At 38.6% G+C, this 19740-nt stretch overlaps 1 protein-coding gene across 1 annotated transcript in view; it reads right to left on the reverse strand.

Annotated features, from left to right (window-relative positions):
• Positions 1-19024, reverse strand: part of LOC140737832 (mannosylglucosyl-3-phosphoglycerate phosphatase-like) — a 67304-nt gene extending 48280 nt beyond the window's left edge. Inside the window, exons 1-5 of the mRNA XM_073064516.1 lie at positions 18443-19024; positions 9964-10115; positions 9090-9673; positions 3290-3437; positions 798-963 (exon numbers count right to left, since the gene is read on the reverse strand). Of these exons, the coding sequence (XP_072920617.1) occupies positions 798-963; positions 3290-3437; positions 9090-9673; positions 9964-10115; positions 18443-18582 (1190 nt within the window). The 5' untranslated portion in view covers positions 18583-19024. The remainder of the gene's footprint in view (positions 1-797; positions 964-3289; positions 3438-9089; positions 9674-9963; positions 10116-18442) is intronic.
• Between the last annotated feature and the right edge of the window lie 716 nt (positions 19025-19740).

Below are 19740 nucleotides of genomic sequence, written 5' to 3' on the forward strand. Positions count from 1 at the left end.
TAAAACAATGTTGCTTACCGAAGTACCCATGACTGTGACTGTGGATTTCAGCTATGGAGTCCTAAACATTGGAGCTGCATGCCAAGAGTTGCCCACTTATTGATGCCTCTTTATTCAAGATTCAAAGTTCAAGATTAAAGATTGTTTAATGTTGTTAAATGTAATTTCCTGTACACAAGTGCTACTTGGGGTCTGATGCACCACAAAAAAAAGTTAAAGAACACAATAATAATAATAATATAAAAACACAGTAAATATAAATACTTTAGATTGCCTATGTACATAGATAGATCGTATGTCCATAAAGTGACACTAGGCACAGGAGTGTCTGTACACAAGGTAACTGACAGGAAAAAGTAGTGGTTATTATGATGTGGAGGGGTGAGTTAGTGAGTAGAGGTGTTGATTAGCCTTACTGCTTGGGAAAAGTAACTGCTTTTGAATCTGATGGTCCTGGTGTGGATGTTACGTTGCCTCCTCTCTGATATGAGTGGGACAAACAGTCCAGCTATTTAACAATTAAACTTAAGGGGATTTCTTAATCAAGTTCAAGTTTATTGTCATTCAACAGTATATATGTATACCCCCAAACGAAACAATGTTCCTCCAGAACAAGGTGCACAAATTACTCACATGCAACGCATAAAATTATCACAAATAAACTACAAATAATCATGTTGCAATATGAATTATTTCTAGTTTTATTTCTTCACAATGTTTTGCATCATTTTGCTAAATAGAGTCATATGTCATAATCTGGTAAATCACCTCAAAATAAAAAGTCCAGAAATAATTACCTTCCATCAAGTTCTGGATACATGCTCACCCCATTTTCTAATGCTTCCAATAATTGTTCAGCTGTCACCTGAACAACCAGGAGTGGATCCACAATAGGCAAAACCATCAGAAGATCATGCATGGTGAAATCACCTGGTGGGTGTAAACGATCTGAGCGCAAAGTACCTAGAAATTCAAAAATATTGATTATTTTTATAGATTTGATCAGTATTATCTTACAGAGCCCATATGATTCATTTACTTTTAATTATTGTGCATTTATTTCCTTGATTTGTTTGGAATCTATTTCTGATAATCAGGAGTCAATTCAATCTTTTTTTAATTACTGAGAAGTCTGCAGGAACAAAGAGCTATAGGAATGCATGCTCACAGCTTCTTTTGAACTCTTAAATTCAAAAGGCATTTGCTGTGCTTTACTTTATTAGCCAAGAAAAGAATGTAAGAATGGTGAACAACAATACCTAGATAATGTACATAAAGTTCTGGTCACATTAAAAAGAAATGTGATTGCATTGGTGATGGTACAGACATTTAAGGTTTTGTCAGGATCTTGAAAATTTTATCAATAAAGAAAGATCGGATTGGTTTGGTTGTTTCCTTTGGAACAGGATAGGCCAGAAATAGATGAATCTAATTCATCTGCCTAAAAATATGAAGGATCTGTTTCCTCTAGCAGAAGAGGCGAAAACCCAGAGGCAGAGTGATAGATTTAAAATAATTGGTAGAAGGATTAGAGAGGTCTGGGAAAAAATGTTACTCAGAGGGTGATAAGGAACTGGGAATTTTGCCAGAAATAATAGTAGGGATAAAAGCACTTACAATATTTCAAAATATGCCTATTGTGTAGTTGAAGAACCATAGCCTCCAAAGCTGCACACCAGCTGTCAGATGGTGACACAAGTCTGAGTCGTTCTTTTTCGACTACAGTGAAATTTTCATGCAGATTTTCAAAAATTTAATTAAGTGATATGGACATCTCTGATAAATGCAATGTTTATTTTCTATCCATAACTGTCCCTGAATTAAGGAGTTAAAAGTGATCCACTTTGTGGACCTGGAGTCATATGTCAATCAGAACGCAAAAGTTATCTGTGACCTGAAGGACATTAGTGAACCCAAATTTCTAGAAGCTTTGTGCATATCATTGCCAACATATTTTTAAAAGATCCAGAATTACTGAATCACAGATGCCATGATGACTGAATCCCATCTTTCTAGATTAAAGATCTAAAAACTCAGATTAAATGAGTGAGTTCAGATTTGCCATATGAAACAAATATCTACATTGAATACAGATAATTTTTAAATTTGCAGTTTTGATGTTGACATAGCATTAGTTCCTACACACTACATGGCAAAGCTTGAAAATGCTACGCATGATAAGTGGGGTGTCATCTATGGTAACACACAAGAACAAGAACTGTTATTATTCTAATTTTGCAACAATCTGTACTATTAATAAAACTACAACTCTCTTCCCACTAAAGCAGAGATCATAAAGCCTCCTGCTCCATAAATTAAAGTTCAAAAGTAACAGGACGTGCCATATGTTCTGTCAGTAATACATTCAGCATGCATCCTATACATTAAAATCTATTTTCCAAATGTTTCCCCTTCCCCATTCCACCATATAGACAATGACATTTTGTTAATTATTTCCAAAATCACTCTTAAATTTCCAAGAAATTCCATGCCCTTTCTTCAGATTTTTCCCTACACAAGCATGATATGTAACCATGCAAGCAGAATAATTTGCAAATAATGCCGCACTTATTTAACAACAGTAATTAAACCTTCGTAAAAGTCACTGGTTTGTAATTAGGAGTGGATAACATACCAAAGCCAAAAGCAACGCCAATCTACTTGCCTACCTCAAAGCAGAAAATGACCCTGCCATTTTTTTAATAGATCGATATTTAATCATACAGTGCAATTACTCATTGTGCTATTGAGGGAAGCCTTACAATTTGGTATTACTATAATTTCATTTCAGGGTAGATTACAAACATTATTTTATCGTTAGTGCCTGTTGAAATACCACTGAGACTAATTACATTGTTGATTCCCACCATACCTAAATAAAGCATAACTTTGCATAAGTACCCTAGTTCCAAGAATTGTGATGATCCAAGACAGCCAGCAGCTGAATAGTTGAGATGATTAATTCAAGATATCTAATGATAAGCAAAAGTTGGGTATATATTATAATTCAGAACTGTACAAAGGTTCTTTATGACCATCTTCTAGTCTCTCAGAAAACCATAAAAGACACGTGTCATTGTTTTACTTTAAAATTTTTAAAGACAACACTCCCTATACACCTCCTCTAAGATCAAACAGTTTTACATTCTGCAGAGTGGCCAGGTAGCAAGGATCAGAACTGCTCGTTGATCTCAACACTTTAATCCAACCTAAAGTCCTGATTGGACCTGGTTAGGTGTTTAGAAGAAACTAAGTTATTAAAAACAAAGATTTATTGAGGAAAATATACCTGAATTAAGCAATGCCACATCAGCATGTGTGGCTTCAAGCATAGCATTGGTAACAAGATTCCCGAGACTGCTCTCTGATTTTCTTACTGTGGTGAAACGGCCATCCAGTTCTACCTCTATCTGACACAGCACTTCTCCCAACAGGTGCTGCATAGATTAGAAAAATAGATATGTAAAAAATAAATTTCTGTGGCTATGGTTAGTATCCAGTAAAAATCATCAACTGGCAATTACATTAAACTATATCTCAGTTCATTCTGATTATATCATTTATTCTAATAACTGAAAATTAACAAAAATAATTGTTTCACATGCCCTTAAGCTGAGTGATCAAAACGAATCAGAAGATTTCTATTACTAAATTATCATAAGTAACAAAACGCTCCTTAAGAGAATTAACAATATGTGAAAACGGGGACTTCCGGTAAGATGGCAATTGCTTAGCTGCTCCGAACTTTTGTTCCGTTATTGTCGCTATCTTTGCACTAAATGTCTGCATTTTTTAAACCTTAGTTAGGAACTTTTTCGGTTTCTTTTACTTGCCTGTGAACACATCTACCTTACAATGTCTAGCAAGAGTTCTAAATCCAGGAGAAAGGAAGCTCCGGCTCTCTCGGCTGAGACTCTAGCTGCGCTCGAACAACTCCAAGACGATATTTTAAAGGAATTTAGAACCGCTTTCAAACAGTTGGAAGCCAAACTGGATCGGATCAACGATAGAGTGGACAAACATGCTGAACACTTATCTCGCATCGATTTGACTTCTGAAGATTTAGAAAGTCATGTTCGATACTTGGAGACTCTCTGTTCCAATTTAGAGGAAAAATGTAACAAACTCCTTTCCAAAATGGTGGATCTCGAAAATCGCAGCAGACGCTGCAATCTCCGAATTCTTGGGTTGCCAGAGGCCACCGAACAGGGATCAACCATGAAGTTTTTCGCCGAGTTTCTCTGTGAGATATTCGGGAAAGATTTGCTTCCGAACCCGCCTGAGCTCCAAAGGGCACACAGGGTCTACGTTCCCTCCGGAATTCTGGGCTCCCGCCCGCGACCGGTAATTTTGTGCTTTCATCAATACCAGGTAAAACACAGTCTGATTGGAGGCACGTCGCAGAGGTACTTTTTCTTTCCAAAATACAATCATTCGCTTTGTGGAAGATTTTGCACCCCAGACCTTAAAGATGCGCGCTGAGTTTAAAGGCGCAATGAAAGTGCTTTTTGATCATGGTTTTAAACCCTCTCTTCGCACTCCTACTGATCTACGAATCAAGCTTAATACTGGAAAATATAAGTGGTTTAAGTCAGTGAAGGAAGCTGAAGCATTTGTGGCAAGTCTTCCGGCTATCCAGTCATCTTCGGAACCCGATCGGACCTCCTAAAATGGTGGATAAGTACTTCTCGTAGTAAAATTACCTTTTCTGGACTCAGACTTCACTTGAATCACTCAAACATTATTCATTGAAACTCTAAGGGCTGTTGACAATCTCTCCCTGGATTTGGTGTGTCTTTTTTAAATAGACATTCTGTGCTTAATGTTTCCCTATGGACGTTTAAATAGTACTTGTGTAATCTATTTTATTCTTGTATAACTTTATCTATAGAGTTCTACAACTGACTCTAACTTGTTTTGGAGGTTTGAAGTCTTTAGTGAAGGCCTCCCTGTTTGTTGGTTCACAGTTTAATTGCTGATTTATTTTTTCTTTTTTTATATTTTTTTTCTCTTTTCTTCACCTTTTTTCTAATCTCTATGGTTTCCACGGTTTTTCCGTTTCCAGCCCTGTCGCACATAATCACCTTTTTTTACCTACTACGTACGATTCAGCATTCCATGTTTGGTATAGGAAGGGCATTAGACATTTTGAAGATCTTTTCATTGATAATCGCTTCGCTTCTTTTCAGCAGCTCTCTGTTAAGTTCAATCTGCCCAATGCTCATTTTTTTAGATATCTTCAAATTAGACACTTTATTGCTCCTTTAATTCCTAACTTTCCTGAAATGCCTGCGAAAAATGCTATGGACTTATTTCTTTCCATTAATCCACTAGGTAAAGGTTTAATATCAATTATTCGAGATAAATTAGCAGCCTTACGACGGGCTCCTGTGGATAAAATTAAAATGGCCTGGGAGCAGGATTTAAATACCTCCCTATCCGATGAGAGCTGGGACTCAATTCTCAAATCGGTTAACTCAACCTCTTTGTGCTCGCCATTGCCTTTTACAGTTTAAGATTGTTCATAGAGCCCATATGTCTAAATCTAAACTATCTCGATTCTACCCTAACATTAGTCCGCTCTGTGATAAATGCAAGAGGGGCGTGGCCTCTCTCATCCATATGTACTGGTTCTGTCCTAGCTTGGAGAGATTTTGGAAAGATGTCTTCACTACGTTATCGTGTATTCTGAATCAGCACCTAGAACCAAACCCCTTAATTGCTTTGTTCGGTTTTTGGGACAACCAAATGCCGAATATTATCCTTTGCCTCTTTCCTGGCTAGACGCTTGATCCTCCTTAGATGGAGAGATGTTGCCCCGCCCACTCATGCGCAATGGCTTAACGACATTATGGCCTGCTTGGACCTCAAAAAAATTCATTATTCAGTTCTTAATTCGGATCTAAAGTTCCATAAGGTTAAAACCTTTTATCGAGTACTTTCATAACCTTCCTCTTGACTAGGGTTTTTTTTTTCGGTCCCTTGCTTTCAGCTCCCTTTTTTTTCTGGTAGTAGGCATTATTATCCTCTGTTGCTAAGTGTATTCACAGTCTGGGAGTTTGATTGTCCTGATTTATACTCTCTATATTATGTTGTGGTTGGTCTGGAGTTGTTGTTTTTTCTTGTGTTGTGGGGCTTGGGGAGGATACTAAGTTTACTTGTCTTCAATTTAGGTGCTTTTTTGTCAAATTCTCTTCCTTTGTAGCATATTGTCATTGTATGCTTAATTTTGCACTGTATTAATGCTCCTCATTGGGATTTGGGGTTTTTAATTTGTAAAATGTATAGAAAAACTAATTTTAAAAATTTTTTTAAAAAAACAATATGTGAAAACATCAAGGTTTACCAAAGTCTATTGGGGGCCTGAACAATGAACAAAATATTATGATGGAAACAATATAACTTTTAATGTAAGTACTTCAAATTATCATATTCCCTTACAGGGAATTTTAAATTAAAAAACCTTATCAATGAAACGTTGCAATCTCTTGTAAGATTCATTTGCTCCATAAAGCTTCAAGAGCCAAAAATCATCCTTGGGGAACAAAATTTCATCAAAATAATTAAGTTTATTGCAAGAATGTTTTAACACTGGCCCACTGAATTGAATAAAGTCTAGTGCATTGCTTCTTTAGCAATCCTACTATTAGTTAAGCTTTATTAACACCTGTTCATTTTGTGCACAAATAGATCAATTGTCCCATAAAAAAAAGCTCAAGGTGTTTTCTATTTTGTTTTGAGATATCTGATCACAGCCAGGATTGCACCACAAGCTTTTCAATTAATCACAACAACTTTAACAATACAGAAATTAAACATATTTTGGCAAACTATGTTAGTACAGGAGGCAGTGCATTCAAGAGAGGAAAAGAGGAGGGTATTGCTGCATTGAGTTGTACTGAAGACTTAAAGCAAGAATTGAAGCAACACAAAAAGATTCTGAAGATAGTTGTCTGTTCTGCTCTAAAGCAAGAATCACATTCCTAAGAAATCTCACATAATTGAAAATTGCATTATAAAAATAATTTTCAATGTGAAAAGGGGGTTCACAGCTGAAAAATTTTGGACTTACAGAATTAAGTTATCTTCTCTGCAGGATTTTAATAATGGCATTTTTATAGGTACAGTATATTTTGTTGCTACAAACAAATAATAAGAGATTAACCAAAACTACATTTTTGCAGTGTCTTCATCCATAGTTGACACGGTGCATGTCAAAACAGTTCTTAAATTCTGTGAAACAGCCACTGCTAGAATTAAAAGGAGCCACATCACCTGGGTTCTCAGACTTTTTCATCTTTGTAGATTGCAAATGTTTTTTCTTTAATTGTTATAAAAAAAAACCTGTCTTAAAACATTTCTTCGTTTGGCCTTCAATCCACACACTCAGGGAGCCTCTCTGTTTCCTCTATCATCTTTGGCCTTGACCTAGCAGTTCTGGACTGCAGAAAAGTAGGAAAGCAACTTTCCTTATCTTAACAGCATTGTCCCTATTGTACAAAGTACAGACTCCACAAGCCCAGTAGCTAAAATAACATTGGAAGTCCTTTTGTTTCTTTGATTGCCTCCAGTTTTACTGGAGTAATGAAACACTCTTTTCCAATCATTATCATTAGCACTTTGAAAGCTTAAAATACTCCAGATGCTAAAATCTTGAGCAACAAACTGTCGGGGAAATTCAGCAGGTCAAGCAGCATCTATGGGAGGAAAGAATCCTTTTGACATTTTGTGTCGAAACCTTGCATCATGACTGATGACTTGCCATTCATTATCTGCATGCTGATGATGTCAGCCCTACAACAAATGAAATATATACAGAGGTGTACAAACAAGAACCAGGTATTGATATTTACAAACAGCAATTGTTTTTGAAATCAAACACAGCTGTGTAAAATCTTGCTTTATTAAAATAACAACTGCAATGTTGCACAATAGGATCCCACTTAATACAAGTCTGAAACAGATCACAACATTTATATAGATAATGTAGAACCGAGGCTCTTCAACCACAACAGTATTTTACTATTTTAAAAGACCAAGATAGATCAGCTGCTGGAATGGTATCACAACAAGAATCTTGCACTCATGAATTGATTGTGGACATTAGGAAGTGATGTTAAGAACAGTTCTCAGAGGGGTCAGCAGTGAAAAAGGTGAACAGCTTCAATTTCCTGGGCGTCAACATCTCAGAAGATCTATCCTGGCCCCAACAAATAGATGTAATCACAAAGAAGGCATGCTAGTGGCTATACTTCATTAGGAGATTGAGACTGTAGCAAGTTTCTACAGACATAGCATGGAGAGCATTCAGACTGGTTACATCACTACCTGATATGGAAGCTCCAAAGTGTGGGACTGAAGAAAGTGACATCCATTGTTAAGGACCCTCACCATCTGGCATACACCTTCTTTTCATTACTGCCATCAGGGACAACATACAGGAGCCTGAAGACCCATTCTGAAAGTTTCTTCCCCTCTGCCACCAGTCTTCTGAACAGTCCATGAACTCATGAACACTACCTCGCTGTACTTCTTTAACACTATTTATTTATTTACTGGTTGATTGATTGATTGTAAATTCTGTTACTGCCACTAAACAACAAATTCCACAACATGTGTCAAAGTTAAAGCAAACCTGATTATGATTCTGGTATTTACTTATGCATATTAATAATTTTAGAATGATAGGTCATATTTATCATTACTTGGAGATGCACTGGGTATAGAGAAAAGGGTATCAATAACATCCACTATTTTTTGTTACTTGCATAAAATCCGTGGCCCAATCAGATAATGAGGATTGATAAATACAAACATTTTCTTCACATTGTAATTTATATTGACATAATTACAAAATACTTTTCTTTCAGCAATAGTATTCTTAACTTTCCCAGGTAAATTCAGGTTATAATACATGTGTTTTGAACAAGAATATCTTGTTTTACCAATTAACATTTATCTGATAATTGAACATCAAGAAAATTATACAGGGCATCAATCAAAGAAGTATGTTCCACCAAACCAACTGCTGACACAAATTTATAGAATGAAAATGCATCAATAAATTCATTAAACTATAGCCAACATACCTCCAAATTAGAAGTAAATCCTTGGACAATGTTCCTCACAAAAGCGTCTTCCTCTAAATCTTCTGTAATGTCTATCTTTTGTGTGGTGTACTTATAGTTATTCTCAAAAGCTCTTGTAATGTCAATTTTGGTTAGGTTTCTAAAATCTGATCCACTTTTGATGATTAGAGTTCCATTAATTACTTTGATGCCATAATCATGATCATGGCCTCCTAGAATCAGGTCCAACCCATCAGTGTTCCTTGCAAGTCTAATATCATTATTCCATTTCATGTGTGTCAAGGCAATCAGAAGTTGTGCACCTTTGGTTCGAAGATCTTGAGAAAGTTGGTTAGCAACAATGACGTAATCAATAAAGTTCACATTTGTCCTATCAATAGTTGGTAAAGTATCAATCCATTCTTCTTCCACCAATCCCATCAAACCGATTTTTACACCATTCCATTCCAATAACTTGCTTCCTATACCATGTCCTAGTGGTTCAGAAGTAAATAAGTCATACACATTGCTGAGCAACCAAGGGAAATTCATATCTGATATTATTTCTTCCAATAGGTCAACTCCAAAATCAAATTCATGATTTCCTGTAAAACAAATGTCCAGTAAACAAAATGTACTGATCCAATTCTGATTGTAGCCATAGTCTAATGTCACGAAATTTTAGCTATCAAAAAGAAAAACAGCCTAAAACTGAAATATTAATAACTATGCAGGAAACTACTGTATATCTAAAGCAAATAAAAAGTCGTGGCTAGCCATTAGATTTATCTATTCTGCTGAAGCTAATTTCAATTAGAAAAATATAACATAGGAATGAAATACAAAAATCAAGTCAGATAACTCATGTCAACTTATGATATTTAAAATTACTCACCAAATACTGCACACTGTATTCCAAAAGCATTAAGAATTGGTATCATGTGTCGTCCTTTTGTAGTTGTACTTAAGAGGGAAGGATTTAAGCAGTCACCACTAAAAAGTATCAGGGGATTTAGTGCTTTAAATTGTTTTAATGCTGTAGCAAACCTGTAAAAAATGATGAATTCATAGAATAAATAAGATCCAGAAAAACCAAATATTATTTGTGAAAATCAGAAAAATACTGGTAATGTGAAAGAAAAACAGAAAGATGCACACACTAAGCAAGCCATGCAGCATCTAGGAAAAAAGTTAGTGGTTTAGATCAAAACATCCTTTGTCAGATCTAGGAAAGAAAGAAAACAAGTTTGTTTTAACTTACAGAGAGAATAGGGGTATTTTTCTGATAATGTGAGACCTTATTTTTCTGATAAGGTGTTTTGGGAATAACTGTAAAAGAGATTATGAGGCCAATGGAATTAGTTATGTACCTGACTCTCTCCTTCCTTTCCTCTTCTGGATATTTCTGTCTCCCATGAAGGGGTAGGGTAGTGACAAATGTGCATTACAGACTCCTACAGCTATCTTAAATCTAGTTCCCGTCAAGCTGCCTCCTGCAGGTACTCAATTCTATTCTCCTAGTTTTTCCATCTTTGTCATATCCACTCTGATAATGAGACTTTCTACATAAAAGAAACTTGGAGATGTCTTTCTTCTGCCTGAACTATAGCTATCCCTCTTCCATCATTAGCAGGCATTTGATTGTATCTCATTTATTTTCAGCACTTCTGCTTTCACACCCTGTATTCCTGAAAAGAGCAAGTGCTGCTTCTCAACTGACAAACCTTTGCATTGAATGGATCAGCCATTTCACATATTCTGTTTCTTTAACTGGTCCTGTTAAATAATTAAAATGATCATTCCATTTATAGATCATTCACTGCAAACCCAGAATCAGCATATCAAAGATATTCCCTTTGCCATATCCATTCTCCTCCCTGCCTTCTTAAAATTAAAATTAACTTGTTTTCTCCTTCCTAGTTCTGATGAAAGGTCTCTTTCCAATGATGTTGCTTAACCTGTTGCACTATTAGAGCAATTTTGTTTTTATTTCAAGTAGTATTTAGGACCATACTCCAAAACTAGATTTATCCAAGTATTTAACCATCTCTCTGGAACAATGTTGGTGCCAGATACTCTATTATTAACATCTTAGATGTTATCATTAATCAGAAGCCTAACTGGACTACAAGCATAAGCACTGTGTCTAATAGATTTGGTAAGATCAAATAACAAAATCATTTCCTGACACTCCAAATCTATTGGTAAAATATTCTTCATTTATCTAGATGATTGAATCTCCAAAAACTTGACATCTGAACTCCTCCATCCTGATCAAAAAAGCGCAACAGTGTCTTTATTTCCTGCAGAGCATCAAGAAAGCTCACCTCTGTTCCAGGATACTGATGGACTTTTACCACTGTACCATTGAGAGCACACTCACCAACTGCATCTCAGTGTGGTATGGCAATTGTCCCATATCGGACTGCAAAGCACTCTAGCGTGTGGTGAAAACCGCCCAGTGAATTATTGGCACCCAATTGCTCACCGTTGAGAACATCTACCATAAACGCTCCCTGGGCAGGGTGAAAAGCATTATTAAGGATGCATCTCACCCTAAACATGGACTTTTTACTCTCCTCCCATCTGGTAGGCGCTACAGGAGCCTCCACTCCCGCACCAGCAGGCACAGGAAGAGCTTCTTCCCTGAGGCTGTGACCCTGCTGAACCTCACATCACAGCGCTAAACAGTACTGCACCCATATTGTACTGTCTCAGTACTTTTATATTTGTATGCTGTAACACTTTTTATTCGCAGTTATTTTGTAAATAACACTATTCTTTGCATTTCTCATAAGATGCTAACTGCATTTTATTGGCTTTGTATCTGTACTCAGCACAATGAAAATAAAATTGAATCTAATCTAATTCAGGACAAATTAATTCCATGTAATTACTCCAACTACTACCCTAAAAGCCACTTTCTCTACCAGTAGCTTATGATGGCTGTAGTCTGTATTATCCAAAAATGCATTTGCAGCAAACCTGTAAGATTTCTTTGGCACTTACCAAACCCATTGTTACTAATATATAGCAGAACAATAAAACAAATGAATGAGAAAATCATTTCCTGAAAGCTTTTCTTCAAATCACCTCCTGAAAGTTTATCTTCACTGGGTTAAATTCTTAGAACCTCCAACATAAAACTATTGTGAGAGTAGCTTCAACAAAATCATTGGGTTTAAGAAGACAGCTCACCACCGCTTTCTCAATGGCAATTAGAAATAGACAATAAATATTGCCCTTGCCAGTGACTGGATCAGTGATTCATCCTATGAATGAATAAAAAATAAATACTAATGACCAGAACAAATGAAGCTGTGTATTTTTCAACATTAAGAGATAGTTCAATATATCATAGATTTTCAAGATTTATAAGGCTTGGAAAGGTTGAACAATTATGTCTAAATCAGTTAAATAAACTTTAGTGAAATTATGAATATTATATTTAAAGCATATCTGAAACAAATACACTTTTAAAATCTTCTGAATTCAGAGCAACAATTCAGTCTGAAAATATTTTCAATCTCAAATTGTGTGGCTTCTGTGGTGCTAAGATAAAGTTAAAAATGTTAATTCTCTTGTGCTACTTTCCTAACTCAATCATTTCTGTGGGAAACCTGACCAGCTGATTTTGTTTGGATCTTAGCAGCTAAAAGATGCAATTTAAACAATAAAAATCAAGATGAATGGGAGCTGAGTAGGTTTATGTCAAAAGATTATCTTCTCCATTTAAAACCAAAATTCCCTTATGCAGAAAGTTGGAACTGTTTGGAATGATGAATGGACTTTTGATGGGCATATAGGAAATTATAGGTAGGAAATGGAAATCAAGAAGTGAGCATAATATATGATCAACCTACAGGCTGAGGGGGTCAATGATTTTTGCTGCTTATGTAAGTTAAAATATTAAAATAAATTAAAACATTATGGAAAGTACTACGAATACTGAGTGTATCAAAACTTGGGGTTATTCCTGACAGAATATATCACTGGGAACAGGTTTCTAAATATTAGATGTCAGGAATTATGCCATGGAATGGAAAAACAGGGAGTGGCACACAAAATATAAGTCCAATGTTAATTGTTTTACTGTAAGATAGCAATAAGAGGATGTATCATACTTCTGGAGGCTCAAATTTGCCACCAATATTGGTACGAGACAAGTAATTAAGAGACCAGGAAAACATGATCAAATATTGTGGTGAACCTGACAGGGTTTCTGACAAACCAAGTAATTTTATTGTTGATATTATATTTGAGGTCCTTGAGTTGTGCACCACAGGATTCTATAATGGGGAAAGTTCACAAATTGTGGAAGCAATTAGAACAAATGATTGCGATGTGGTTTGAGTGGAAACTGATATCCAAGTAGGGTGTTTGGGGGCAACTGGAAGAAAAATATTAAAGACTATACAGAACATGATAAACACTATGAAACATAACTATAGAAAATTTTCCTGAAGTGGAACTGCTAGAAGGAATGCTGGGTATTAAAACATTGATAGATATTTGCTGGTGCTGATGGGAAGGGTTTAAACTAATTTGCCAGTGGGGTGGGAAGCAGAGCAATAGTTTACAGGGGTGTCAAACTCATTTTAGGTCACGGGCCGGATTGAGCAAAATGCAGCTTCATGCGGGCCGGATCAGTCGGACGCGTGCGAACGCAGCTTTCGTTGCCTCCATTTTTTCAGCCTGCTCTCATGTGTCTCAGTCTCTGCTATAACTACAAAGTGTTTCACTTTACAAATTCCGTTTCTTATGAAGAAGACTGCCGAGCAAGACTGCCGAATAAACACTGAAAACCTGGTACCTGAATAAACTCAGCATTAGCCATATCATACGCCATAGGCGCTTCTATTACTGGGGCCAGCTTTAATAGTAATTAGATATTATCTTGCGGGCCAAAGATAATTCCACCGCGGGCCTTGAGTTTGACATATATGGTTTAGAAGATAAGGCAGTTGGTGTAAAGGTAACTGCAGCATACAGAGGGACTATGAGGATATAGAATACCCCAACCCCCAATAGCAACAGGGTCACTGAGGAAGAGGTCGGCAGACAGATTTTGGAAAGATGCAAAAGTAATAGGGTTGTTGTCATGGATGACTTCAACGTCCCTAATATTGATCAGCATTTTCTCGTGCAAGTTTTAGATGAGGCAGAATTTGACAAATGTGTCCATGAAGAATATCTGAAATAATCTGTAGAAATGCCAAATAGAGGAGAAGCTATACTGTATCTGGTACTAGGCAATGAACATGACATTTACCATGGCCTTGGAAAAGAATAGGAGCAGACATTATGGAAAAGTATTAATTGGGGGAGGACAAATTATAATGCTTTTAGGCACGGATTTAGCAGCATAAATTGGGAATGGATAGACTTAGTGAAATGCACAACAGAAATGTGAAGGCTGTTGAGAGTGCACATTCATGGGATTCTGGATATGTTTGTCCCACTGAGGCTGGGAAAGGGTGGTAGGGTGAAGAGATGGATGCCAAGAGATGTGGAACATGTAGTCAAGAGGAAGAAAGAAGCATACTTGGGATTTAGGAAACAAGGACCATCAAGGCTCTAGTCTAGAGAATTACGAAGTAGCAAGAAGGAGCTTAAGAACGGACTTGGGAGAGCTAAAAGGGGATATGGAAATGCCTTGCTGAGTAGGATTAAGGAAAACCCAAGGTGTTCTACACATATGTAAAGAACAGAAGGATGACTAGAGTGAGGATAGGACTGTTCAGGGATAGAAGAGAAAGCATGTGCCTTAAGTTGGAGGAGGTAGGGGAGGTCCTTAATGAACTCTTTACTTCAATGTTCAATAGTGAGAGGGAACTTGATGATTGTGAGGTCAGTGTAGAACAGGCTGATATACTTAAACATGTGGATGTTAAGGAAGAGAGTGTGCTAGAACTTTTGAAAAACATTAAGATAGATAAGCCCACCTCCCCCATCCCCAGCCAGACAGGATATAACCAGGTTACTACAGGAAGCCAGGGAAGAGATTGCTGCACCTTTTACAATGATTTTAGCATCCTCACTGGGGGTGTGGTAAATGGTATGCCTTTGTACAAGAAAGGTAGTAGGGATAACCATAGTAATTGTAGACCAGTGAGTCTTATGTTAGAGGCAGGCAAACTATTGGAGAGGATTCTTAGAGACAAGATTTATGATAGTCAACATGTCTTTGTAAGGGGCAGGTCATGTCTCATGAGCCTGATTGAATTTTTTGAGGAAGTGACGGAACAAATTAAAGGCAGAGCAGTGGTTGGGGATTTTACTAAGGCATTTGACAAGATTCCACAGTACAGGTTCATTCAGAAAGTCAGGAAGCATGGAATGGAGGGAAACTTGGCTGCATGGCTTTATAAATGGCTTGCCCACAAAGGCAGAGAGCATATTATGCCTGGTGGCTAGTGACCAATGTTGTTCTACAGAGATCTGTTCTGGGATCCTTGCTTTTTCAGAAAGCTATAATTAACCCGGAGGAGGAAGTAGTTATTAAGTATGCAGATAACACGAAGGTTAGTGGTGTTGTGGATAGTGCATAAAGTTGTTGCAGTCTACAATGGAACACTGATAGGAGCTCGTCTGAGAAGTGGTAGATGGAGTTCAATCCAGAAAAGTGTGAAGTGATTCACTTTGGAAGGCCAAGTCAGAAGGCAAAGCACAGTGTGGAGGAACAGGGGGATCTTGGGGTCCATGGTCATATTCTTCAAAGTTGACACGCAAGTTGATAGGGTGGATGGGAGTTGGCCTTCATTAGTTCGTGGAAATGAGTTCAAAAGCCACAAGACAATGTTGCTGTTCTATAAAACTTTAGTTAGACAATACTTGGAGCACTGTGTTCAGTTTGGTCACCTTATCAGGAAGTATGTAGAAGTTTTAGCGAAGGTGCAGAGATTTACCAGGATGCTGCCTGAATTAGAGAGCATGTTTTAAGAGGAAGGGTTGAACCAGCTAGAGCTTTTCTCATTGCAACAAAGGAGAATGAGAGGGATATACAAACGTTTGTACAAGATAATAAGAGGCATAGATCAAGTGGACTGCCAGAGACATTTCCCAGGAAGAAAATTGTTAACATGAGGGAACATAACTTTAAAGGATTTGGAACAACATACAGGGTGATGTCAAAAGGAGGTTTTCTTAGAGTGGAAGATGCATGAAATGAGCTGCCAGAGTGCTGGCAGAAGCAAATACATTAGGACCATTAAGAGACTCACAGATAGGCACATGGATGCAAGAAAAAAAATGAAGGGCTTTGTGGGAGGGATGGTTTAGATGAATCTTAGAGGAGGTTGGAGTCAGCACAACATTGTGGGCCACAGGACCTGTACTACACTTAAGTTTTATATTTTCCCATGTGTTCATTAATTAGCCTGAAACATTTCCTTTTTCAAGTGTATATTTCCAATTCACTTCACCTGTCAAGGGTAAAGATTGAATGTTCACTGTACCTTTATACAGTGGATTCCGGTTAATCAAGCCATCAGTAAATCAGGACGGATGCTTATTTGGGTCAACCCTTAAAGAACAAAAACTAATCAAGAATATAGCTGGGGTTCCCTTTGTTTAATTGGGGCACTGTGCCACTTAATTGGGCAGGAGACTTGCCGAACAGTTTCTAACTAGAGTCAGCCGTGTGCACTTGCATGTTGACACTACACCATACATAGAGCAAGCAGTTTTAAAATATCATCAGTTTCATGTGTTTGTGTTCAAAAAGCAGTGATTTTTTCACTGATAGTTGGTGAGACACAAGCAGTAAGACAATTCAAAACTGTTTTGCCCATTGTATTTTCAAGCATTGACGCTTGGAGATGCCAGGAATGAAAATAAAACGATTTCACTACTTCAACAAGTTAGGGACTACAAAGAATTTGAAGGTATTGACAATCATCTTGGTCATGGTAGAACTGACAGTGCTTTGGGAAGACTGAATTAAGGAGGCAATCGAGTTCAAGGAATCCAAATACCAGGAGCTTGTAGAGCAGTGCCAGAGACAATGGTGGCGAGCAATGTTGCAAGCCTATAGAAATGAGGTGTAAAGGTTTTTGTTGGCTGCTCATTCTACAGAACCTAATCTCTCCTTGGCAAACAACAGAACAATCAGGATCATCACGGAGGCTGACAAGCGTGCCTCCAGATGGTATGGATCAAGAGGAGTTACCTGTGAACCAATGCTGCAGGGACACAAGCCGGGGCCTGATCAATCCTGGCTAGGTCATCTGATCAAAGGTGTCTGATGTTGAAAGACCTAAAACTGCCAATGACCACAGGTTACATCACTGATTAAGCATCGCAGTGCATCCTAGGTGGTATCTCAGCAACACTGAATGTTACAATGAAAATGAAGATTTGGAGGATGTAATGATCAGAAGAATTGTACCAAAGGCAGTCCATTATCTATGGTAGGTGTCTGTGCTGATTTTATTCCATTTACAGTCAATTTAAAGAACATATACACTGGATTAATTCCTTCATCAATAACTATTAGGAACAAATGCAATTTTATAGTACTGTAGTAGTTACAATTCTACTTTTTTGTTTTTCATTTAAGTACATAATTTATTACTCAGTTAAATGGTATTGTCTTTTTTCTACCTTTTTAATAATTTCCATGAAATTTTGGTTAATTGGGCAGCCACTTAATTGGGCCATAATCTGTCCCAATTAACGGGAATCCACTGTGTTTATTATTCATTGCCAACTGCCCTCTATTATAATTTCCAACTATTAAGGGACTGGTAAAACATGGTCGAACTTTGTAGTGAACCTGATGAGTTCAATTAAAGTAATCTTCTTGGTGATACAATTTATTGTATTGAATTCCGAAGTTAGTTCATTTGCTTAATATTTATTTATATTCACGAGTCATGGTGGGTTGAACACATCGCTGGATCAACAGTCCAGGTACCTAGATAGCTGTTTCAATGTTAATAACTATACCACTCTATCCTTACCACAATGCTCAAAGCAAATCTCCACCCCGAATGCATCACCCAGATGTTTTGTCACTTTTAAATATATGTAATCTTTGGTCAGAAAGCTGTAGAACCTATGTTGGTGCCGGAATATGGAGAGATTCTTGCGGATTGCACCCCCCCCCCACCCCGCACATTCTTGGGTGAGCTGCTTATTAACACAAACAACATGTTTCGCCATATGTTTTGATATACGCATGATATGGTTTTTGCAATCTTGTCATCTTCCTTAGAAATCATACTCATTTCGTATTTAACTGCACAAAACAAACTTATTTCTCTCTCTCTCTGTCAATTCACACAGCCACGAAAAACTAACACAGCAAGTTCCTCGTGGTTTATTAACAAACACCTTACACCAAGTAAATGCGTAAAAAGAATGATCGTAACCTGGACGCGCCCCCCACGGGTTCCTCCGCACGCGGCTGGATTTCATAGACATCATTAAAGTGGAGGATGGTCAAAATGGGAACAACTGGGGCAGATGTTTCACAGGACGGGTCGAGCACACTCGTCGTCTCCGCCGCCATCTTTCCAACGCCCGCAGCAGGGTCGCCAGTAACCGTCGTGCGGTAGTTATGGTAACGTCGAGCTCGCGCTGCTGCCACGTGCCGCCCCGGGCGACAGGCCCATTATGACTCATGGTCACTGACCGCCCGCTCGCTCGCTCCGGAGAAATACGGTCGCGTGACCCGGGGGGGGGGCGAAGCTGCTGCCACGTGCCGCCCCGCCCCGGGCGACAGGCCCATTATGACTCACGGTCACTGACCGCCCGCCCGCTCGCTCCGGAGAAATACGGTCGCGTGACCCGGGGGGGCGAAGCTGCTGCCACGTGCCGCCCCGCCCCGGGCGACAGGCCCATTATGACTCACGGTCACTGACCGCCCGCTCGCTCGCTCCGGAGAAATACGGTCGCGTGACCCGGGGGGGCGAAGCTGCTGCCACGTGCCGCCCCGCCCCGGGCGACAGGCCCATTATGACTCATGGTCACTGACCGCCCGCTCGCTCGCTCCGGAGAAATACGGTCGCGTGACCCGGGGGGGCGAAGCTGCTGCCACGTGCCGCCCCGCCCCGGGCGACAGGCCCATTATGACTCACGGTCACTGACCGCCCGCCCGCCCGCTCGCTCCGGAGAAATACGGTCGCGTGACCCGGGGGGCGAAGCTGCTGCGGCGTGAATTCGGATGAGATTTTGTCAGAAAGAGAAGGAAGGGGCAGTGTGGGCCCCTAAATCAAAATGTTGTGAAAATCAACCTATAAGCACTAGGTTGTGTGCCATAAACTCTATCGTGCTATCTATGAAGTGGGGAAAAAATGGAAGGCGGTTATGGATTGGGTTTATTAATTCATTTATTGAGATACAGCTCTGAATAGGCCCTTGCTGTGTTTCCAGCCCAGCCGGCCAGCAATATCCCAATTTAACCTTGTCCTAACTACAGGACAATTCACAATGCCTAATTAAGCTACCGATGGTAGGTTAATCAGACTCTGGGAGGTAACTGGAGCACAGGAGGAAACTCACACAGTCATGGGGAGAACGTACAAACTCCTTACAAGCAGCGGTGGGAATTGTACCTGAGTCGCTGGTACTGTAGAGCAGTGCTAACCACTATACTACCATCCAAGTGAAGCACAAACTGTAACAAAATCTTTCAGGTTCCACTCGTGTAAGATTTTCATTCAAGTTT

This window comes from Hemitrygon akajei, chromosome 13 (genome assembly GCF_048418815.1).
Source record: "Hemitrygon akajei chromosome 13, sHemAka1.3, whole genome shotgun sequence".
NCBI classification, from domain to species: domain Eukaryota; kingdom Metazoa; phylum Chordata; class Chondrichthyes; order Myliobatiformes; family Dasyatidae; genus Hemitrygon; species Hemitrygon akajei.